The following is a 26075-nucleotide window of genomic DNA, read 5'->3' on the forward strand; positions in this document are numbered from 1 at the left end:
ATAGATTTAATTAATCATATTTTATCAATAAAATTTTTCCATTTTTTTTCTGTTCATCAATTTATATTAAAATAAATGTCGACAATTTATAAGTTTTTGTTTGTTTAAAATAAAACAAATTTGTATAGTTTGTTTTTTTTATCCCAATTTCATTCCATGGTGGCTTTCATTTTTTTTAAATGGTTTGTCATGGAAAAAAGCGAAAAAACCTGGAAATTTGTAATATTTTGATAATAAACATACATTAGTCCAATCGATGCTTTATAATTTGCTTACTGGCTTGGATCTGAAAACATCCATTTTGTTATTTATTCCAGTTTCAAACCCAGGACTGTCTTTGCCTGAATGCATTCTTGGGAGAACGAATACATATGCAAATATAGGAAGAGCGCAGTAAAGGGGGATTTGCGAAGACTAAAAAAATCAAGTACTAGCCTAATATATGAAGGCGGTCAATATAGTTAAAAAGGCAGCCTTGTTTAGTTGCACAAAATGTCGACGAATACGAAGAAAAAACATTTATTTCGTATACACGGTTTGTCGTGGGAAAAAGCGTCAAAATCCACAAGGTCTTTGCTACAAAATTTAGCTAGAATTGGAAGAGAAAATTGTATTTTTATGAAAATAAGATGAGCTTCTCCATTTTGTTTTGCATATTGCATTACAGTTCATTTTTGTGATTTTTCTTTCTTTTTTGAAAAACCGGCCAAAACGTTCTAATAACTTCATTAAATATGAACTTGGCTCAATAGTTCTTTGTACCTAGATACAAATTATCTAGCTATTGGAAATAAAATTTGTAAATCTCATTTTTTTAATCAATTTTTACATTATAAAAGCACGTATTTCGACTAGGATGTAGCCATCATCAGTATGAATTGAGTTAAGCTTAATTAAGATCTCGATTTCTATACTCTTATATTGTCTCCAAAGAAATATGGTCATATGGTACTCGCCGTTAATTTTATAAGTTTAAACAGGATATTTAAAGAACTAACTCGGTTAGAATTTTTAACCGACTTCAAACAAAAAACGGAGGAGGTTATCAATTCGATTGTATTTTTTATTTTAATGTTGGTTACCTCAGAGCTTTTGACTGGGTGAACCGATTTTGATGATTCTTTACCTATTTGAAAGCTGGTGCTTCCCGTGTGGTCCCATTCCATTTTGGTCCAGTTCTGAGAACGGCATCCATGAGAAAACCATAAAAGTCTTAAATTTGCATTAAGTATGCACGACAAGAGGACGAATAACTTAATATCAAGCCAACCGATTTCGATGTTTTTTTTTTTAGTGACAAATTAGTTAGTGTACTTCAGATTTACTAAAAATCACAAAATAAAAAAAACTTTTACCAAAAAGAAAACCGACTTCAAAAGAAAAACTTTTCCAAAATAAATTAATATGCACTAAAAAATAAAAAAATAACCATAATATAATGCAGTCAAATTATTGTTATTTTTGGAGTCGGTGTCAGCCAAGCTAATGTAGCAAACTGTTCTGTCAGTTTTTTCCAAAGTCTCCAAAAATAACAATAATTTTAACTACATTATATTATCGTTATTTTTTTATTTTTTAGTGCATATTAATTTATTTTGGAAAAGTTTTTCTTTTGAAGTCGGTTTTCTTTTTGGTAAAAGTTTTTTTTATCATAAATGAAATGTAAGATTGAGTAAATTTAACCGTTAACGTCTATGGTTTTACGTCACTTTGACAGTTTGAGGTTATTAAGTTAATTTACAATTCATCAACGTATACAAAATTGACTACCTTGACAAAATTATCTGATTATTATCAAAGAAATCATGTACTAGGGACATGTTTCGAAACTCACCCAAAACGTCAAACCATAACGACAACCTTCTTAAAGAGTTAACAAAATTAAAACAGGAAGAGATTGAATTAGATAAACAAATTAAACGTCTACAGGATGGTAATAACATGTAAGTTATATTCGCATAAAATGATTTTCTTAATAGTAGGAATTTACTAATAAGAAGTCATTTTGAATTATAGAGGTACAAAGGAACATCGTATGAATGCCTTACATGAATATAACGATATAAAAGACGCAACACAAGTTGTATTAGGAGCTCTAGCTACTCTTGAAGGAGTTACGGTTACAGAAATTCATAACCGATTCGATCTACCATTATACGATAAAGATGGATGAGGAAAAAAAGTATGTTATTTTAAATTATTTGTTTGTAGTTATTTATAAAACCATAACGAAGTTTATTTGCAAAATTAAAGAAGGCACGAATAGTATTCAAAATTTTATGAAACTGCATTTTCCGGTTTTCTGGTTTTAAATTGTCCTAAATATCTTAATCAAAATACTTGACGATTTTATCAATATCCTATAGTGCCAACAAGTTCAATATCTCCTTTTTTTTTTGTAAACCACCGAAAAGTTCTTAACATACGACTAAAAATCCAGGATTTTAAATATGTTTTCAGGCGATTCCATAAAATTTATGCGACAAATCGTCAAATTAATCTTCTTTTTGGGGTCATTTCAAACTCCTTTAATCTAATTGCGGAATTTTATCAAATTCTGAAACAAAAAGTTTCGTATGATTTTTTAAATTTTTTTAGAGGCAATTTCGCTAAAATTCATTACTCAAGGTAATTTTGCCTCAAACAATACAAAAATTGAGTTTATTTGCTGAAAAGACGCTTAGTTTCTGATATATCGTCCAAAATTCCACAGAAAGAGCGGTTTTTCTAATCGATTTTCAGAAAATTTCTGAAATAATATTTAACTTGTAGAAATGTACTAGATTTTCGTGACTATTCTCATTTTTTTGGATTAAATACCAAAATACCGTGTATAGGTAAAATCGTAAAACATTTAATTTTCAATTTGTAATCCTAAAAACACAATCATTTTACCAATTAACATAATTCATTTAATTTTTTGTGGATTGTTGAGATATTATCGAAATAAAGAGGGAACTTTGAAGAAACGTCTCGTTTGTGGAATCATTTTCTTAATATCGACTAGAAAGAAAGCTTTATAATAATGAACAATTTTATTTTATTTGGCTTTTGTATGGCTTATATTATTGCATAAATAAGAATGATTTAATTAACGTATTTTTAGAAAATAAAATCGATAAATAGATACATAACATTGATATCACTTGATTGTTATCAATCGAATAGTAACTTGTTGTTTTAATAAAATTAAATATTGTTTATCAGGTCAGGTAAATATAAACAAATATAATTATTTCAAGTGTATGTTGCTATGAATCACAAGTGTACTTTCATTCAAAACAAATAAAAATGATAAGTACACAAAATTATGAAATAAATTATACATTAAGACTAAAAAAAACATGCTTTATTGCACCAAAAAGTGGATAATAATTTTAATTATAATGTAAAATTCAAAGCGTGGGGTGCTCTCTACATTCATTCTTTAAATTAGCTGATAGGTATCGATTTCTCCACGCTTTGAATTTTACATTGTAATTAAAATTATTATCTACTTTTTATTGCAACCATGTTTTTTAGTATATTTTCTTAATTTTTAGTCTCGCTAAGTTAAAAATTGTAAACTCTCGTAAAATAGTATTGCCTTGGATGGTTTTTAGACTGACCACCTTGCGCATGAGTAGCGAGTACCCTAAAAACAAGACCATGCCCTCCGTGACAATAATATTAATAATATTACAAAATAATATTTACTAAAGTAATAAAGATAAGATTATTCCTCGTGATTCAAATTTTTAAGTTAAACGGAAAATTAGAAGTAGGTTAAAATTGACCTCGAAGATTTTATTACATTGTTAGTTACAACTGAAGTTAATATAAGCATGTTAAGGTATTTCCAAATTATTATTAAGTTGTCAAGAGCTTCACGAAATTCGCAATTACCATTGAATTACCATTTAATAAAAATTTAGTCTTATCGTAAAATTTTCCCAAACAAATAAAGAACTTCTTGTGTACATAACAAAAGAGATTGTAGTATTTAATTATCAGAATTTTCCAAAATTTCATAAACACTTGAAAATCAAAATTGATTTGCTATCAATATCATTAATGAATAATAAATACCCTGTGATATTACACGAACAATCAATGTATTAAGAATATAAGGCACATTTTAGGAAATTTATTCTCTTTTGTGAAATCAGAAAATTTAAAATTATCCTTAATAGTACACTTAATAAGTCGGAAAAGTGGTGGAATTCCACCCCCAAAGCACTAGAAATAGTAACAGTAGAGTTTCCCAATTCCCAAGGGTTTTCGAGATCGCTGGCCTTGAATTTGAGGTTAAAAAGCAACTGAATATGATTGCAACCCCATTAAAACTACCCGTAGAAGTATCGATGATAAAAAAAATTAAGAAAAGCCTGAATTTCACCTCAGAAATTGTTTTTCGGAACCCCGCATCAAATTAAGCCACGTTGCTATTTTAGGTCGTGCTGCTATTTGGAAAAAAAACTTAGCAGTTTAGCAACTAAGCTTTCATGTATATCTCGAGATATCGACTTTCGATATTAATAACATTTTTTGCCGCCAATTTTTACAATTTGATGCTGGAACCCTAATTTGACGCTAAAAGCCAGCATCAATCGTCATTATACGATTGCATCCTAAGTGCCTATGTATAACATGAATTATAACGTTTTCACACGCTATATAATTTTTATCAGTCATTTAAAAGTTAATCAGTCGGAATTTATCATGTACAATCAATATAATAATAAATAAATAATCAATTCAATTGTCTATGATATTGTTATTATTTATTTTCTTAATATGTATGCAATTAATTAAAAATATAACTACATTCATAATTATTGCTATGTTAAAACGAGTTTTGATTTATCTATATTAACTAATTAGTTTAAAAAACAAACAAATATTTAGTATTAAAAAAAATTTAATAAATAAAGGCTGGTTTCTATTATTGCTTTTTTAACAATAACTTAACTCAGACTCCAATCCAGACAAATTTGAGTTGATCCATAGATATTATAGTACTTGCTACTTCCCCTATTCGCCCCAGCAAACGCTCTCGTCGAAAATAGGAGATTGTACTGACGTCAACTTATACAATATTATACATAGAGAACGCGAGGGTTCTGCTAGGCAGTAAAGGGATGCGATATGACGCATAAGACAAATACACAGGGAACTATAACAAAATAATAAATTTGTGTTATTGTCAGTTATGCTAAAAACAATTTCAAAGTCAAATCATCGTAATTATTTACCTGTTCGATAAAAAAATTATTAAAAACAATTGGGTGCTTAATATTACTCATAAATAAATATTATTATAATATAGAACATATGTAGAATAAATAAATATGTAGATTTAAAAAATATTTCAACTATATCTTCCAACAGTTCTAGGATCTTAATTAGTCTTTATCCTACCCTAAACTAGTTAGCGCCAAATATTAATATTTGAAAAAAATTATATATCAAACAATTGTTCCTGAAATGCTCCTTCAGAATATACAATTGCTCCACTTAAATAATGAATAATTAATTAGTTTTACATACATATTAGTTATAAAAAAGCACTCTGTATACTATATTACTATCATAATTTTAATCGTTTTTATAATTGAAATACTTTTCTATACCTTAACTGTACATATTCTAATTTTATGTTTATTTATGTGTAATATTAAGATAACTAATCAGATGCGGATCCAGCCCTTTAAAAAGGTTGTGGGGACAGGCTTCCGAAAATCGATCATGTAATATTTCCTGTACCAGAGTCGGTATTCATTTATAACAACAGTTGATTCACTATCGTTAATGAATATGTGGTACATCTGGATCACTTTTTTCACTGCCTCGATATCGATATCCTAGTCCCTGACACTAATATTTGGTTTACGAAGAAAAATTCCCAACCAAAATAGTTCGAGTACGTCCGAGTCCAAAGCGTTAATAACGGAATATAATAGGCGTAAATTGATTTCTGAAAGTACTTTTCTGCCGATTTCACCTGATAATTGGAAATGTTCGTTTGTCTTGAAACTGTACGTGGGGATTTTAATGTAACATCCAAATGTTTTGTTTGCTTTGTCGCCTCTGAAAATAATTGCTTAAATACTTTTTTATTAAGGCATTGGATATAGTATCATCATCCTATCGACCCCCATACACCGTGAAAGTGTGTTGTCACAAATTTATTAGGGTTGTGGGCATGCCCATCGTGCCCATATGAGTGGTTCCGCGCTTGTACCTAATTGTTTTTAATAATTTTTTATCGAACAAGTAAATAGTTACGAAAATCTGACATTGAAATTGTTTTTAAAATAATTGACAATAACAGAAATGTATTATTCTTTTTGGACAAAAAATAAGTATATAAGGAGCAAATTTTGTAGCATTATCATAGTTTGAAAATGGATACATAATCTGAAACATGTCATATATATAATTAAGTGGAAAAAGAAATAAAGAAAAATTGAAATTAAAGATTTATTTATTATATTCAGTGCAAGAAACAAAATTTGAAGATTCGAACTTCATGTTGAAAATTTTTCGAGATATCGAAATAATAATTAAAAATAGAGTTCTATTATTATATCATGTAAGCTAACAAGGTTTTTTTTTAAACTCAACACCGGCTTGAGTCCACTCCGTTAATTTTTTTAATTTGTAACAAAATGCATTCGATTATGTAGTTACTATCAGTAAATTAATTAAAAAAGTTAATTTTTATAATTATTCAAGGTTGGCATATTAATATCTTACCTGTCCATTAATTTTAATAGAATTTGAAATGTTTTAAACTTGAACGATGACCGGCGTTGCAAAATTGTATTCAATATTTTGAAAAATAAAGCGAATAAGTTAGCTTAACTTATTGGATTATCTACAGATACAGATTAAAGAGAATTTTAGGTGTTAAATTTCTAAAGAATTAAAATTTAGCCTAAGCAAGTTAATAGTTTTTATTCGAGAAATTTGTTTATGTCTTTCAGGCCTCTCATCTTACTTGGCCATTTATTGACAGAACTCTTATAAAGTACTTCTAAAATGTAGAAATTTATTCTTTAGAAAGTTTCCTTAGCAAAAGTTGCTTCCTAAACAAAATTTTGCTGTTTGGAAAAATCTAAAACGAATTTTTCGATATATAAGCTACGTAAAAAACTTGGCAGTTTTTCCTCATGTGCTAGTCAAAACTAATATAATGCCCACCCCAGGGCCGGATTTAAATTTCTGCCGCCCTGGGGCACTGAAGAAAATGCCGCCCTATGACTGAAATTTTATTTTAATAGTTTTGATATCTTATTTTTTAAGAATTAGAATAACTAATTAATTGCAGAAAAAAGAACCGCTTCATAACGAGCTGACTATCTGGTTGCAGAAAAAGATTTTAACGCAATTCTTTTTTCAGTATGAAACTGTAAGACTTCCCAGCGATGCGTCGATGCAGTAAAAAAGTTGTATAAAGTTTGTACTGTATGAAAGAATGAAGCAGCTTCTGGGGCGCATTCTACTGCGTGAACTCCAACTAAATTCATAGAATGAGCAGCACAAGGAGCATGTTTTGCAAGATATAATTTCATGAATTCTTGCCTGTAAGCCCGAATAAATCCCTGATACATTATTCGCGTTATCATATGACTGACTTTGACAATCTGAGAGATCAAGATCAAAAAACTCAATAAACATGAGAAAAAAAATTTTTTTTAATTCTTCAAAAAAAACTATATTTATCAATTCCAGAAAAAAAAACCAAATTTTATTTTTCAAACCTTTATGGAAATAAATTAATTTTATTTTAATAGTTTTCACTTAAATTTAATATATTATAATATACAAAATTTTAATTTGATACATAATGCAATTATATTTCTTGAAAGATCAAATGTTTATTTAAAAGAATTAATTATTTATATATTGTATAGAAAATGTTTTCTCACTTTACAAATTTTGCCGCCCTAGAAAATTTGCCGCCCTGGGCGCTAGCCCCGACTGCCCCTAGTGTAAATCCAGCACTGGCCCACCCCCAACCAACACAGAAGTGGGAAAGTAGTATTGAGTTATAAGATTCTTGCATAATTTAAACTTAATATTTATTAATTTATTTCCTAAACATAAGTTGTTATATGTCCCATAAAAAAGCTTTGGTGATTAGTCTAATCTGATAATTTGTCTCGATTTATCGTAGTCAGGGAATATTAAAACCATTTCGATCGTTACCTAGTCATTGCTCAAAATTAATTGCCATTACACAATACCCAGGAATTACTCATAAGTTTCTTCCTGTTTCGCAAATTACTGCTGTCTTTTAGCTTTTTAGTTTTTTAGAAAAATTTGTTATTACGGGCATTAAATAACACGCTTAAAATTGTATTTTTTTGAATTTGTAAACTTATAGGTTGTAACTTCAAAAATAATTCGAACTTTGCTTTACAAATTTTGGAGTGTATTTAAGGATATACGAACACCAAGGGAATTTTAAATAAAGATCTTGATTTTTTTTTTAATATGAAGTTGGACTAAGTCTAAATCCATTCTGAAAATTTTAGGGGAGGTTTTAGAGGAAATAAATAAATGACTTCAGAAGTAGAACAGTGGTTTTATGATAAAACAAGTGAAAACAAACAATTGACTGAGTTAATTGTTGAAATACCATGCATAGTCAGTGTTGATTTCTTTATTACCTTACACATACAAACATGTGACACATACATAACTTAATAATCAAGTATAGTACATATTATAAAATTTCCGCCTAATTGGCGCCCTCACGGGTAAACAGTGATGTTTACGAAAAAATGTTTCAAACAAAAGTTGTTTAATTTTTGATAAGGAACATTTTTTACATTTAAACTTTTGTTCTATCTCTAACGGTTTATAAGATGGGTCCCACGGACCCAAGACCCAATTGACCTATGATGCTCATTTACGAACTTGACCTCACTTTTTACGTACTGAGTACGCTGTAAAATCATTCAGCTCGATATCTTTTTTCGTTTTTGAGTTATCGTGTCCACAGACGGACGGACGGACGGACGGACAACCGGAAATGGACTAATTAGGTGATTTTATGAACACCTATGACAAAATTTTTTTCCTAGCATCATTATTTTTAAGCGTTACAAACTTGGGACTAAACTTAATATACTATGTATATTTCATATAGGCATGGTATAACTAGATGGACGATATGTTTTCATACATTTCTCAAAAACCAGTCAGTGGAATTTAAAAAAAAAAAAACTATTTAAATTAAAGTTAAAACCTTAAAAAATTATAGAAACCAAAAAAAACATCTTGTTCGATTAATTAAGGATGTATGAGCATGGTAGTGGGGTTACAAATTTAAAAAATATATATTTTCAATTTTGATATGGTGAATTATGTTATAACTTGACAATATAAGACGAAAAGTAAGAATAAATTTTTTCGACATCTGGAGTAATTTTCAAAATATCGAAAATTGAAAATTTTGTTTAATTATTTAGCTTTCAATATTTCGAAAATCAAGGCAGATATCGAAAAATTGTATTCTTATTTTTCGTTAATTCTTAATTAATGAAGTTATAACAAAATTCATCATCATAGTTGAAAAGGTAAAAGTAATTTCAACTCTAAATTTAAAATTGCCTTGGTGCTCGTACTACCTTAAAAAAATCGATTATAATTTTTTTAACTGAAAAGACTCGTTAAAAGAATGCAACCCATTTGTATCATATGAATTAATCTTTATACAGGCAGACTATTTAATATGATTTTACTGTAGTCGGTACATGCAACTTAAAATTATATATAAGTACAAACTTACAGATAAAACTTTGTTCATTTTATCCAAAAAAGTACAGTTAGAATGTTTTAGTTTAGTATAGTGAGTCTTGTTTCTTTGTACATTAGCACTCACTCTCTTTATTCAAAAGGACGTTAATTCTAAGAAATGTAAACCATTTTAAAATTAATATACTATTTAAAAAATAATTTAAATTTTTATTTTAAAAAATTATACTTGATAATTAACTATGATAATATTATAACAGAGGTCAAAATAGTTATTATTTTATAATTTATAATTTAAAAAAAATATTTTAAAATTCCTTTTTTGAAATTTTTAAGTGGGGGAGTTTTATAAATTGTTTTAAATTTATTACCAGTTTGAAATTCTAATAAATAAGGTAAATGCATTTTTGTTACTTTCCATTTTAAAGGCTGTTTTACATGATACAATTTATTTTTGTTCAACTGTATTTTAAATGAATAAACAACTTTTGTTTACAATCATTTTTCAATTTAGATAGATTTTTGGTAATTGATTCCAATTTTTGGTACGGTGGCTATTTTTTTTTAGGATTTTTATAGTTTTTGTTTTTTTACTAAATTAACTGTCTTATTTATGGACAAAAATTTTTGAGACTTACATTTTGATATATATTTACCATCAATTTTTATAAGAATTTTTATTAATTTTAAGTTGAGACATGCTTAGTTATTGAAATAAATACCACGATACTTGATTAAAATTTTAAATTAATAAATTTTTATTTAAAAAATACAAACAGATTTACATGTCGGTAAATATTGATATTTCAAAATCAACGTAATCGTCGTCATTAGCTAAATTTATTCGTATAACACATTAAAGAATTTTTTTAATGTGCTGTATGTAGAATTTAGCTACTGACGATGGTTACGTTACAATCAAAATATCGATGTTTAGCGACATGTAAGTCTATTGTAAGTTTTTTTAAATAAAATTTCTTAATGTATTTACCTCAATTTTTACTTTAAAGTGATGAAAAACGAAAAAAAAAAGGTTTTAGCCTAGTAGCCGAGTTTGTTAAGGCGTCTTAACTTGCTTTGACTACTGGCTGAGAAGTTGCGGGTTCGAATCCAGGCAACGGCAGTGTGAGCAAGAAAAAAAATTTATGGGACGACAAATTGACCACATTGTTGTCGCTTGGATAAGAACGAAGTAACCGACTCCACCCACATGATAAAATTAATTGTATACTCGAATGTAGTTTAAGAAATAAAAAAAGATTAAAAATAATGACGTGGGTGGCCTCCGTTTCCTAGAAGTGGTCTGAGAAACGGAGGTTAAACCCCATTATTATTATAATTATTACATAATATTTTACGTATTACGTACTCAAAAAATTATGAGTTATTACGTTGGTAGACACAGCGTTTAAAAAATTTATAACAAAATTGATTCAATATTTTATTTATTATGTATATTTATATGAATTTTTTGATGATCACGCATAATGGATAAACAGAGTATAATATTGTGTATCAGACCTGTTAGATCTATAAACAATTCATTTTGACCCCACAAGGGTCACTGAACATAGTATGATTGAAAACAAAAAATATATATGACGGGCTTCATATATTGTGTTCCACTATGTTTCATAATTTTATTTTCAAAATATATTATTTGCACTTAAAACTGGTTTATTAAAACCGTTATTATAGAGGACAACCTTCTGACACCGCTGAGATAAATATATTTATTGGATTTTCACAGCTAATATCGTAATAGCAGAAAAATAACCGCGGTTTTTAAAAATTGGTTTTTGAATTGTTAAGGATGTATGAGCATGGTAGTGGGGGCACAAATTTAAAAATAGATATTTTCAATTTTGATGATAAATTTATATTATTACTTGATGATATAAGACGAAAAGTAAGAATAAAATTTTTCGATATCTGGCTTAATTTTCAAAATATCGAAAATTGAAAATTTTGTTTAAGGTAGTACCAGCATGAAATCACTTTTCGACAGATTTGGCCGAATTTTTTTTCTCGGGTTTATAATAGCTTTATTTATGAATTCCTAAAATTTCATAATTTTTGACCGTTTAGATCGCGAGATATTTAAAGACAAAGTTCGCGATTTTGAGGGTCATGTCCCATTTAAAGCATGTAAAATGTCCGGTCTCTCCAACTATTTTTTATGATATTATTATATATTGAAGAAAAAGTAGAAAAAAATGTTTATGCAATACAATTCTAAAAAAAAAATTTAGAAATTAATTTTCACTTTCGAGATATTAATTTTGACGTAAATTGATCGAAATGGGGACGTTGGCATAATTATTTCCCATTTTAAACGGTCAAAATTTCTGAAACTTTGGGAATTAATAGTAAGCATTATTAAATTCTTAAATTTAATTTTTCGTTAAATTCTGTCGAAAAAAAAATTGTACCATTGCTTTAACATAGAAACTGCAAATACCATGCTGGAACATCCTTAATTATTTAGCTTTCGATATTTCGAAAACCAAGACACATATCGAAAAATTTTATTCTTATTTTTCGTCTACATTCATGAAGTTATAACAAAATTCAACATCAAAGTTGAAAATAAGATAAAAATAATTTCAACCCTTAATCTACCCTGCTCTTACATCCCTTATATGGACGGTGACACTTAGTTTTTTTTCTTTTCTAATTCATTGCTAATATGTTTACTTTCTATTAAAAAGTTTTTTTTAAATTTGTTTTCATTCATTCCAAATGAAAATTATCAAAAACTTCCAAAATATGTCGTTTTTTGAGATTCCTCCAAAGAGCCAATGTATTTTATATCGATTTTTAATGATTTTTTTCTTAAAAATTTGCACGGATACCTAAGCTGAAATTTTAACCACATATTCTTTGAGTAAAAGACTACCTACAAACAAATTTTGAGCCTTTATATCAAACATTGTTGTCATGCTCATACATCCTTAAGGATATTTTCAAACCAAAAATTTGTTACGTTTGTCGACTAGATTCTCGTATAAAATTTAGGAAATATTTATTGGCTTATCTAGGGATTTTTTCTGGAGCGGGTAGCCGATTTGTGACATCCAAAATATTCTCAGTGCGTATGGAAAAATAATCTTTGGTATACCTAATCTTTTTTCAATTATATAACCTTTGGCATTTACTTTTCTTGATATTTTATAATATTTAATTTTAAAAACATTTCTTTTCTATATACTTGTATTTCATAGTTTCTGCTGAAAAAAAATGAACTATATTTTTATTTTTAAATTTCGATTTTTCTATGGTTTGATCCAAATCCCGCTGTGTTCGTTATTCGTGATTAAATAAAATTAATTCGTGACTTTTATACAAATATTCAGTTTACAACAGCAATAATATTTACAAATTTGTATTTGACATTATCTTCCTTAACGTAAGTTCGTGTTTTCATCCAGAAAAATGAAAGCGAAAATTTTGTGATATCTAGTGGAGTATATGCAAAAAAAAAAACCCATTTTGAAATTTTCACAGAATCCATGTGGAATCGATTCCACTATATTGGGAAAAAATATAGAAAAGAAAGCTTTAAAAGGCACAAATTTGGAACTTCCAAGCTAATAGTATGGTATTTGAATTTTAGGGGGAACTAAGTTAAACCATTTTTAACAATTGAAAATTAAGGCTTAGAATCCAGCAATCTGTAATTACTCTTCAGAACTTTATAAAAGATTTTCAAAGATGATTTTAATATTTTGAAAAGCTCAAAAATTTAATTTATTTGCATTAATTTTCAGCTTTGAAAGTAACCTTTCAGGAGTTTTTCCAAACATTAAACTGTTAATAACTCAAAAACGGTGAACTTTAGGAAAAAATCACATGGAGCCTTTCTTGACGTAGGGTAGCTTTATTTGGTTCAAAAATTGACATTTGACTGTTTCTGTGAAGGAAAGGGGGATTTTTGGTAACGTCCGGAGTATTAATCTATAAGCTTCTGAACCAGAATCAATTGACAAAAAACAGTCCTCGATTTTTGCACACTCAACTCTATCTAGCGCCTGCTCTAATAAGTATACTACTCTATTTAATATAAAAAATAATGTCAGTCAAATAGTAGCGTCTGGAGCTTCTGTGTTTCCGTTTATTCGTTCGACGTAATTTTCTATGACTTCGAAAGTTCCGGATTATTATTTTGGCCATAACTTGGCGGATGTTACCTTTTATGTACTCCAACGTTGAACGTTTATTGATATAGACGCGACTTTTAAGAAAACTTCACAAAAACAAATTTAATGGCGTATTCTTGCCTTTCTTTATAAAAAATCTCCAAAATTATTGGCCTGGCCGCTTAATGTCATATTCACACGATTTGTTTATTTACCCATTTCATTTGTTAATTTTTTTAATTTAATTTTTATTTATTAATAATATATTACACGTATATCCATATTCAAATATTTAACGATAAAAATAATGAAAATGTCGGTCAAAAAAATTATTTGCACAATCAAAATACTTTTTAGGTTTTGTATTAAACATATCTATTTTATGTTGATATGTTTATTAATATTTTTAACAGTTTGCTTGGCCAGGTGTGAATAATTTTCTTAGTTTTTGTGAAATTTGTTTCGAAATGAGTTTATTATATTTTATGGTGTATTATAGTCTAATCCTAGAAAAATGGAGGTAAATTAATTTTTCCAAAAGTTAGAAATGAAGTAGGGAAAGATAATCGTGCGCGAGATCAGTGTCGGATTAAGCTAACGGCGAGCCTGTGGCAAATTCTATTAACGTGTGTATGTTTTTTCCTTTTTTTCTTTTCTTTTCGATCTTCGTAAATCTACGTGGGCCCCGCAACGGAGAGGCCATTTGATCAGAAATTTGTTTTTTTCCCATTTTTTTTAAATTTTAGTCTTCATAAATCTATCTGAAGCCCTCAATTACGCATGGTCTGTAGTATTTACTACTCTGCCTACATGGCTAATTCGTCACTGGTGTATTTGAATCGTCTGCGATAATTAATCCAACAAGGAAAAAAAATTAGACTTTTTTAAGTAATTAGCAAAAAATACTTTACATTCCTTAGACATAACACATTCCTCGTAACTAAAATGGAATATCTTTAGAATTTTTGAAATTAGGTTGTTTTTTTCAAAAGATTATACCTAGGTAATATATCAATAATTATTCACATAATCGCTAAATAAAGGCGATTTGCAAGTAACTTCATCTATAGCTCTTGTGAAACATTTTTAGAAATAGAAAATATTTTCAAAAATTTTCGGAAACAAAATAAATGGCTGCCGGAAGGCCTTCATAATTGTGTTGGTTTTTTAAACTCTTCTAATTTATAAAAAATAATGCAAGGACTGATATTCAACACTTTCTATACAGGGTATTTCAACAATTAACTCAGTCAATTGTTTGTTTTCACTTGTTTAAATTAAACTTGTGGTGCCTATAGTCGCTCCACTATCCTGGTGCAAAAGGAACACTACTGACATCTTATTTTTGGCTGATATTTGGAGTTGAATCTCGTTATGTAGTCTCCATGATTAATTGTACGAGTTTTTCATCACATTTTAATAGATTGATTGTCAGCTCGTAAAAAATTGATTACGTTTTTCTGTTACGAGCTGACAGTTTATAAAAAACTATATATTTTTATTTAATGAACACATCTCAAAGGAAAAAATTTTCTTACTTTTGGGTTCCTTGGAAATGAATATGGAAATTATGTGAAAGTTGGTTGGTTGATAATGTTTCTATTCATACATAAATATTAAACATTTCTTTTCACCTACATTATCGACAAAGATTTCTGTTTAATTAAATTAAGTTAAACTTGTTTAACTCACTCGCAGATGGCGAGATTATAGTTTGTAATATACTTTAAATGTCCTGAAAATGGTAGACTCCCGCAACCATGTAGGTATAAGGAGCAATATGTAATTATACCATGTATATATGAAATATACATAGTATATTAAGTTTCGTCCCAAGTTTGTAACGCTTAAAAATATTGATGCTACGAAAAAAATTTTGGTATAGGTGTTCATAGAATCACCTAATTAATCCATTTCCGGTTGTCCGTCCGTCCGTCCGTCTGTGGACACGATAACTCAAAAACGAAAAAAGATATCGAGCTGAAATTTTTACAGCGTACTCAGGACGTAAAAATTGAGGTCAAGTTCGTAAATGAGCATCATAGGTCAATTGGGTCTTGGGCCCGTGGGACCCATCTTGTAAAACGTTAGAGATAGAACAAAAGTTTAAATGTAAAAAATGTTCCTTATAAAAAAATACAAAACTTTTGTTTGAAACATTTTTTTGTAAACATCACTGTTTACCCACGAGGACGTTAAATAGGTGCAAATTTTATAGTATGTATTAATATAGGAATATCAGTTGTGTGTGTGTATTTAAAAGTGAATATCTTTTGTTATTTACGTGACGTCAAAAAACCAACGATTGCGCATCAACACTATGTATTATAGTACCTATGTATTAATATGGGATTATCAGTTATATATGTGTGACATGTATGTTTGTGTAATGTGACAGAGTAATCAACACTGTCTATACATGGTATTTCAACAATTAACTCAGTCAATTGTTTGTTTTCACTTGTTTGTATATAAAATTGGTTGAAGTATGAATATGATTGCATTATTGAAATATGATATGGGAGCCTTCACACACGTGTGTAGTTTTTTTATGGAATTTACACTAATTAATAATACGTTCCATGATTATTAAAATAATTAATTTTTGCAAATAAGTATATGTTACAGACACCGGTCAAAACTTAACTGGCAAAATCAGTCAAAAATACTATTGTCGAAGCCTGTGATCAAAGGTACTTTTGGCTGAAAAACAGTCAAAAATACTTTTTCCCAATGAAGCTAGTCAAAAGTGATTTTGACTAACTGATTTTTGCTTACTTTTACTTCAATTATTTTAACTTCAATTAAAGTTATTAATCATTGAAAAAATTATAAATTATATTAAAAATTGTCTGTTTTCGTTATTTCACAGTCATTTTTTTCATTGTACCAAACTTTTGTAATAAATAATTCCGCCATATTAAATAAATAAATAGTTTTATTTTCATTCTAAACAATTAAAAGTTAATTTGACTGAGTTTCTAGCATTACAACTCCGGTTAAAACAACTGGGTACAAAAAAACAACTCAATATAAAAACATGAACGCAATCACAGAGTTAACCAAAAAGTAAAAAAAGCCCGCAACCCCATGCTAACTCGATCCCAATAAAGGCATGGTCAACTCGTGAATCAGTGAGTGAACTAAATCACAGGATGAACGCAAGGGTAAAAAAATCCGCAGACTCGTGTTAACTCAACCCCATTAAAGGCACCTTATTGTTTTTATATCGAGTTGTTTTGGCCGGATTTGTTTTGCCACTGGGTTTTTTTTTACCAGAGTTATAATGACCGAGTTGTTTTGACCAGAGTTTTGAAATATCGAGTTATTCATGACGGTTCCCCTGTAGTAATTAAATTTAGTTTTGACCAGAAGCGTCAGTCAAAAAAACTTATGGCCGCAAATTTACTATTGACCAACCTGTGCAGTCAAAAGAACTTTTGCCTGTTTTTTTCTACAGTTAAAAATACTTTTGACTGTGACATATATAGTAAAACAATCCAGCTCACTTTGTACGAAAGAGAATAGTGAATTTGAATTGAAGTTCTTTATTTTTATGTTTTGGAGTCACCACATTCAAATTCGATGTCAAATTTAAAGTAAATTTTCATTGTTTTTCTCAACAAATTTTAGAAATTATTTTTAGTTTGAACATTTTTCCTTAAGTACTGTTAGTCTCATGTTGTTAGAATTACTGGGCACTCTCAATGGAAAACTCTTTATATTAAGTTCACAAAGCTAACAATATATATTTCTGTTTGCCTTAGAAAAATGGCGCTTGTCAACAGCGCTTTACCCACTTTATACCAACATTACACAACTGGAGGAATTGTCACAGGCTTAAATGCAGATACTCCACAATTCACCTTAAATAATCGAAATATTACAATCTTCAGTGGTGCAATGCATTATTTTCGTGTACCACGAAAATATTGGCGTGATCGTCTACGTAAAATGCGTGCTGCTGGCTTAAATGCTGTTGAAACGTAAGAAATTATTCAATAAAATTTCAAAAATTGTTTGTGTTACAAAATTTAAAAAAAAAAACTTTATTAAAGGTATGTGCCATGGAATTTACATGAACCTGAACCGGGGAAATATGATTTTGGAGAGGGTGGAACAGATTTTGAAGATTTTCTGCATGTGCAAGAGTATTTGAAAATTGCACAAGAGGAAGATTTATTAGCTATTGTTCGACCTGGTCCATTTATTTGCGCTGAATGGGAATTCGGTGGACTTCCTAGGTAAAATTTTACTTCAATATTATTTATCCAAGAATTTTTAAAAACTCCCCTCATTCGTTTTGTGTTTTTTGCAGTTGGCTCTTACGTGAAAAGGATATTAAAGTGCGGACTTCTGATTCAAAATTTATGGCCCATGTGACTCGCTTTTTCAATGTTTTAATACCTTTGTTAGCTGCATTACAATTTTCAAAAGGTGGTCCAATTATTGCTGTTCAAGTAAGTTTATACGTACCATTTTAGATCAGAAGATCAGAAAAAGTACCAAAAATTATAATACTAGATTTTATTTTCATTTTCGATTTAAAATATTCCAATAGTTATACTAAATAAAACCCAAAAATATATCTTGGACATATCGTAGTTCTTAGAGTTCCATACCCAAAGGGTAACAAACAGTACCCTATTACTAAGATTCCACTGTTTGTACGTCTGTCATCGTACTTTATCTCATAAACCGCAATTGAAGACAGATGAAATTTTGACGAGAGTATGTATTATTAATGTCGCTAGCAAAAAATAATAGAAAGATTAGAAAAATTATAAATTAATAATGAAAACTAGGAAAAATTAAATTATATGAGCAGTTTTTAGTTTTTTATAATAATAGAGTATAATAGGCGGGGAGCCGGTAACACTGAAAGTCCCGTCATAGCGGAATCAAAAAATATTTATTTAAATAAATAGAACGTAAGTATAGGAATAAATTAAGCTCGGTATGCGTGGATTCCTATTGCCGAAACGATGTGAAAAAAAAAATTATTTAAAAAATGGAAAAATGTTTTACCGTCATCGCGGATATTAATTTTTTTTTATGCATTCGACAGTAAATTTTATTAGCTTTTAGAAAAAAATCACGCAAACCACTTTTTCTTGCCGGAAAAATCCCGCATACCATCTTGAAGTGCATAAACTATATTAGCATCTACTCCAAAATGTACGATGTTCAATACATTTATTTTGGAGTAAATGATGGGACAGAATAGCTTGTACCTTCTAAAATGCCCAAAGACAACCCTACCTAAACTAGAGAAAAGTAATAAATATATAGATAGAAACCATGGAGACTATATAGTCTATTCTCTATAAACTATATTATGTATGTAAAAAAACATTCATCAACAAGAATAATTTTACAAGAAACATAATTATTATTGATGTAATATACGAGATCATAATAATTATGTAACAACGGTAATTCGACAAAAAGCATTTACTCCAAAATAAATGTATTGAACATCGTACATTTTGGAGTAGATGCTAATATAGTTTATGCACTTCAAGATGGTATGCGGGATTTTTCCGGCAGTTTTTGAGCGCGCATACCAAGCTATTTTTAAAAATTACATAAAAATGAATAAAATAAAAAAAATAAAAAAAGTTTCCGGCATGATGGAGAAATTTTAGCCCTCATCACACACTTCAAATAGGTATGCCAGACTCTTCCGGCAAGAAAAAGTGGTTTGCGTGATTTTTTTCTAAAAGCTAATAAAATTTACTGTAGAATGCATAAAAAAAAATTAATATCCGCGATGACGGTAAAACATTTTTCCATTTTTTAAATAATTTTTTTTTTTTTTCACATCGTTTCGGCAATAGGAATCCACGCATACCGAGCTTACTTTATTCCTATACTTACGTTCTATTTATTTAAATAAACATTTTTTGATTCCGTATGACGGGACTTTCAGTGTTACCGGCTCCTGTACTATAATATTAGAGTATATGCATTACAATAATAGTATTTGTGGATAATCATAGAGGGCAATAATAGTTGTTGTATTTTTTAATTAATAATGATAGTTTGGTGTATAATCATAGATGGCGGCTTTATGCGCGAGTAAGACTCGCACTTGACTAAATTATTTTATTAGTACCTTTCCTCATTATTTCATTACATATTTTGCGAGGATTTTTCTGCTTCTGATTTTTTCACACGTAAATTGTCTTTAAAGGTTGAAAACGAATATGGAAGTACGGGAAGTAATGATAAACCTTATTTACGTCAATTGAAAAATTTATTACAAGATAACGGTATCGTAGAATTACTGGTAACATCTGATGGTCCGTTTAGTGCTGAAATCGGAACGTTACCAGGAGGTAAAAGTTATTAAATAATTAAATTATTTAATTTTTATTTTTAATCATATATATTTTATTTAGAGGTGCTACAAACAATTAATTTTAATGGGAATGCTGTTAAAAGTTTGGATAATTTACGTAAAATACAACCGAATAGACCTCTTATGACAATGGAATATTGGACTGGTTGGTTTGATCATTGGAGCGAGAGTCATCATACAGTATCCACAAAAAGTAATTATTGCAATCTATTTAAGGTTGACCGGACAGAACACTGAAATTTTGCAATGTACTATAAATTTTTTTGTAACAGAAATTAAAACCGTTGCTTTTTTAAGTTGACATATGCTTGAAACTCGAAAAAGAACTTTTATCTATAAAAATGCTTCAAGCAAAAAAGGGTGTGTAACCGCGAGACCTAGGTTTTCAAGCTCACTCTACTCCATAACTGGTAATCGACAGATGAACACTTTAAATTAGAAAGTTGTTATTGGTTAAAAAAATAACATTTTTTGTTCGAAACATTTTTCCGCAAACCTTACAGTTTAATATCCGACCAACCTTAATTTTAATTAAAAATATTAAACCAGGAATTTCTGATTCTAGATTTTAGACAAGTTTATCTTGATATTATTTCGTATCCAGCATCTGTAAGTATGTATATGTTCCATGGTGGCACTAGTTTTGGATTTCTGAACGGTGCGAATATGGAAGGTGGTCAAACTGATAACGGTGGACTTCAACCAGATACGACCAGTTATGGTAATTATTTTCTTTATAATAGATGTATTTTATGCGTTGTTTTACGTTGAATGCTGGGTTCCAGTTTTTTGGTGAACAAGAAATCACTCTCAGCATTTATAACTCGGTTTTTACTGCATTTACATAAATAAAACTAAAATTTATCTCTTTCACTTAACTACTAAAGGCACCCCTTTTCAGTAGTTAGTTCCAGTTTAGGCTAGCAGATGGCTTAACCTGGTACTTATCATTTAGACGGCCAATAAAAATATTCAAATTCAAATCAAGTAAACCCCGCCAACTGACGATAATAATTCGTACTAATTAAAACCCATGGATCCATTTTCAGTAGTTTCAGCTTAGACTCCCACGTCACTTAACATTAATCAATCTTAACTTTTTTGAGCTTTTGAGCCATCAACTATTGTCAAAAGTCCATACCAATTGATTTTACCAGAAATATTTTTTTCGGCATTTACTGCACTTTTAAATTAACTTTTTTTTTTAGATTATGATGCTCCATTAACAGAATCTGGCGATTATACCGAAAAGTATGAGGTAGTTGTTGAACTTGTGGGTCAATATAATCCTGAAAAAACACTTTTACCAGATCGTCCATCCGAAACACCAAAAATTGTGTATAATAGTTTAGAAATCATCGATGTTTTGGAATTCTCAACAGTTTTAAGTAAGGTGAGTATCTCATATGGACCCAAGAGCACACTGTTCCTGATAAAAACCCAGTAAACACTTTTATCAACCGCCAAACGAATGGCGTCTGCATTTTGTGAAAATTCGCATTTGGGGGTGCTGATATCAAATTTTAAATTCCTCAAAATTTAAAGTGGGAGGGTATGTGAAGTACGCTGTACTATTTTTAGCGTTACGAAGTTGAGACTAAAATTATAACAGTTTTATGTTATGTACAAAAGTGATCGGTCTGAATTTTCTGTTTTTTGTCTCAAATTTAATTCTTGCAATCGTGAAAAATCACTTTTATACTTTTATTTTGTTTGTAGATTGATGGCATTCCCAGCAAAAATGTAGTTTCTATGGAAGAGTTACCGATAAATAATAATTCGGGACAAAGTTATGGATATATTGTTTATCAGAAAAAGAATTTAAATATAAGAGCAAATTCAGTTTTGAAAATTCAAGGTCGTGTTTGCGATACGTTAATTGTTTTAATCAATGGACAACGAATCACCGAACCACTGCTTAAAGCTGATCAATTAAAAGGATTTGGTTATTGGAAAAAAAAGTATTGAAATTTATTTATTCCTCAGTTAGGTTAGGCTAAAGTGATTATCCTGGGGTGGAACACACTTAGACCAAAGGGTCCGTTGTGATATCGAATAAGGGTTGATCCATCTCCGGATACTACTCCACAGTGGCATTTGGAGCTGTTTAAGAACTGCAGGATTGCTTTGACGTTAAGGTCGAATAGATCGTCAAAGAAAGACTCATTCAAGTCAACCCATCTGCTCATGGCAAGAGCTGGCCAGTGACAGAGAAGACGATACAGTGTTTCTTCCTGGTCCTTCCTCACTGTGACTGCCCTTGCAATAGTCGTGGTACATTATCAAGCAAAGGCGATCTGCGTGTGTCCCACTTAGTCATTGTCCTATAAATCGCCACAACAATTTTGCTTATAGGGACCCTTTGAAGTGATATAATATCTTCGGAAGACCTACGATTGTACTCCGACTATATCTGTCTTCTGATATAGAAGTGCGTTCCTCCCTCCATCTAAGGTTGGCTTTTTTAAAATATCCTCATTCAGACGGTTCTTCGAATATTTCGTGGAAAACTGTTTTTGTCTCATGTCGTTAGAAATACTTACCTTAACCAAATTTTTTCACATTTTTATGGGTATTAAAAATAATGTTTTTTCAGAGATGGTGAATTAAATTTAGGTTCACAAGACTACGAAAATGCCACATTAGAATTAATTGTAGAAAATTGGGGACGAAATAATTTTGGTGGATTAAATCAATTCAACCAGAAAAAAGGATTGTGGCAAGGGGATGTATTATTAAATAATTCAACATTGGAAAATTGGACCATTTATCCTTTGGAATTCCGATCAAGTTGGACAAACTCGTAAATATGTTGTTTTTTTTTTAAATTATTAAAATTTTAATTCCATATTTCAATATTTTTTTTGTCTGTTTATTTAGTTTATCTTCTTCGAGTTCATGGAAACGTTTCTCTGATTACAAGCAATCTAAAAATGAGAAATCAGGTCCAATTTTATTAAAAACAATTCTCAAAATTGATAATCCTGTTGCTGATACGTTTATTGATTTACGTGATTGGGTGAAAGGAATTGTTGTTGTAAATGGTTTTGTGTTGGGTCGTTACAGTATTATAGGGCCACAATATTTCTTATATTTACCTGCTCCATTGTTAAAATCTGGCGATAATGAGGTTCGTTTTTTTAAATTGTTTGTTAAATTTTCTCACCCAAACACGAAAGGGAAAAAGCATGTTCACAATCTAGTTCACAGAGGGTTTTAACCAAAGAAGATTCAAAACCTTTGTCAACTTGAACCAAAATAGATCTCACTATTAACAGATTTGTTCACGGATCTCAGTTAACTCAAAGAACGTCTTCGAAAACTGGATCTAGTAACCGACTGCTGCAAATCAAATTCAAACGTTCGACTTGTTGCTCTATTACAAAGAGTGTTCGAAACATAAGCAAGTCAAAATTGCTGTCACTGTAGAAATAAATTGCCGACATATAAAAGAAACAAAATTCGGGACGACTTCTAGAGGTGTCAATTCGAAAGCTTTATGAGTGTTTTACTATCGTGTTTGGGTTCCGGTGTGTTACTTTCTACGAGAAATCGAGACGTTTTTTTATTGAATTCATTTGTTAATTATAATTTTTCTTCTTTTTCAGATTATTATTTTCGAACATTTTACGCCAAGTTCGAAATTATCGTTTAGTAAGTCCCAGATATTTAACAAGAAAAAGTGATACTCCACAAAAAGATAAATACTTTTGCCATTCCTAGTTTTTTTTAAGTATTTTAAAATTCCTATTCGACGTTGAATTGTTATGCAAAGTTTGCCTTTTAGTATCAGCCATAATTTACTTTGCCAGGTTAAGCATTGTAATTTCGATATCCAGGGTTGAATTGTTATGCAAAGTTTGTCTTAATTTGCCAAGTTAAGCATTGTAATTTCGATATCCAGGAATTTATTATAAATAGTACTTTGATGTAAGGATGACTTATACTAAAAGGACGGACTCTTAGCAAATCAATGTCCATCATTGAAGGTGTGTCCTTTCGAAAGACACGCCTTGCGGGGAGTTCATTATTAGTTTTAATAAAGAATTTGAGTTTTTTTTTAAATATTGTAAATATTTATTAAAATTTAATAAAATATATTTCCTTACATTATTTGTATAAATTACTGAGAAAGAAGCCTGTTTTTTCCCCTTGATAACTAATTTACATTTCGAAGTAGAAGTATATTTTCTGTTGGTATATTTAAAATAGTTGAGAGATTTGATAAAAATACACAATTTCGTTGTTTCATCAGCTTGGCGGATTCGGTTGTAAAAATGATAATTGCGTTTTTATTTTGAGTGCTTTAAAAAAAAGTATTAAAAAATGCAGCTGCTCACACTCGTTCTGAAGTTGAAGACACGGCCACAAAATTTCCAGCCATTGTTACAGTATAACTGACCGTTAATAGGTCGAATTACGTAATTATTAAAAAGATGATCGTGGTTATAGCGACTGTCATTGAGGCATTACCGCAAATGGGTCCTTAGACCAGACGCTATTTTAAGCAGATGAAGCTATAGGATTCTGTCGAGGGAATACGCCACGTAAAAAGCTCACAGCTTCTCCTCCGGGATATTTCACAGGATTGATGGATTCAATTTTTCGGAACCAAACATTTTAAACCTGACACTCTGGATTCTAAACCTGGACGTTTCATCATCCTCCATATAGGTCCTACAAAGGAGATCATCAGAGATCCTCATTTTATGAAAATGGTAGTTTAATCGACATTGTTCGTCAAGAGTCTCACTACCCTTCGCAACTTTGCTGTAGTGAGTTGCAGGCAAGCACATTCGAATGGCCTAGCTGTGGTTATACACAGTTTGGGCTGTCCCATGCTCAAAGTAACCGTACTCAAGATGGACTTGTCGTAGCCATTCCTTGATTCGGTAATTTACGGAATCTAATATGTTACACTATGATGGTATTCGTGAATGGCAGAAGGAAAATATGACCAGGGGCCATACTGTATCAAATAACTCGGAAATTTTGTGTCAATATCTCCGAGTCTATTATGGTTCATGGTAAAACCAATTAAAATTACCTTCTATTAACGGAAAAAATTTCTTGAAAATTTGCATAAAAATTATTTGCTTTCTTATAATTTTCTAAATATTCATGTACAGATTGAATCCAAAAAATTGTGGATTGTCTACTTGGCCATAGAAACGAATTTAACAGTGCTTTCAATAATTTATTTACCAAATCGTAATTTAAGGATTTACTCTCCTCACAATACAAGGTGATTGTTAACCTTTGATTAATTAATCTTTCTGGGAGTACGATTGATTCCAGAAAACAATACTGTATCAAAGAAATGTATGGAGATTATTTAATTAATTAATTAGAAAACAATGAGATGAAGTTTTGAAAGCATTCTAATTCCGATCATTTTTTATCAATGGAACTTTTGTAAAATGTTTTTAAACCATCTTAAGGTCACTAAACAGAATATTTTTACAAAACCTCGATTCGTAATTTAAAATAAAAAGAAGGTTATCAGAAATGAACTGTTCGAAAACTCCAACCACAATAATTTTAAGTGCAGTGTGCATACTTCAGGGCTTAAACTTAATTTTTCCAAAATATTTTCAAATAAATATTCGTATTGTAATTCTTCAACATTTTTGCAATTATTTACTTGATCTTTATATTTATTTATTGTTTGATGTTTTATTCTTCGTTTTTTAGTTTCAATTGGTTCTTCTTCTTTTACCGTTAATAATTTGTTGCTTTTAATTGACTCATTTGAATTGTTTTTATTTATGCCCAACTTTTGAATTATACCATTCAAATTATTTAAAGTATTTTGAAAAAACATT

The 26075-nt window shown here is 29.7% G+C and overlaps 1 protein-coding gene across 3 annotated transcripts; it reads left to right on the forward strand.

Annotated features, from left to right (window-relative positions):
• The first annotated feature begins 2076 nt into the window (after nt 1-2076).
• Nucleotides 2077-24310, forward strand: LOC123300891 (beta-galactosidase-1-like protein 3). 3 transcript variants are annotated; one of them, XM_044883558.1, is made up of 12 exons: nt 2077-2182; nt 17654-17872; nt 17945-18130; nt 18205-18346; nt 20083-20227; nt 20291-20443; nt 20816-20971; nt 21459-21643; nt 21970-22211; nt 22847-23053; nt 23131-23380; nt 23859-24310. In XM_044883558.1, the coding sequence occupies exons 1-12, from the start codon at nt 2166-2168 to the stop codon at nt 23934-23936; spliced, it is 1980 nt and encodes a 659-aa protein (XP_044739493.1). In that variant the 5' UTR covers nt 2077-2165; the 3' UTR covers nt 23937-24310. The 3 variants fall into 3 exon arrangements, with proteins under 3 accessions (XP_044739493.1, XP_044739501.1, XP_044739509.1); XM_044883566.1 differs by lacking the exon at nt 2077-2182 and adding an exon at nt 10085-10142; XM_044883574.1 differs by lacking the exon at nt 2077-2182 and adding an exon at nt 17482-17485.
• Nucleotides 24311-26075: the final 1765 nt, after the last annotated feature.

Source organism: Chrysoperla carnea, chromosome 1, assembly GCF_905475395.1.
Source record: "Chrysoperla carnea chromosome 1, inChrCarn1.1, whole genome shotgun sequence".
In the NCBI taxonomy this organism is placed as follows: Eukaryota; Metazoa; Arthropoda; class Insecta; order Neuroptera; family Chrysopidae; genus Chrysoperla; species Chrysoperla carnea.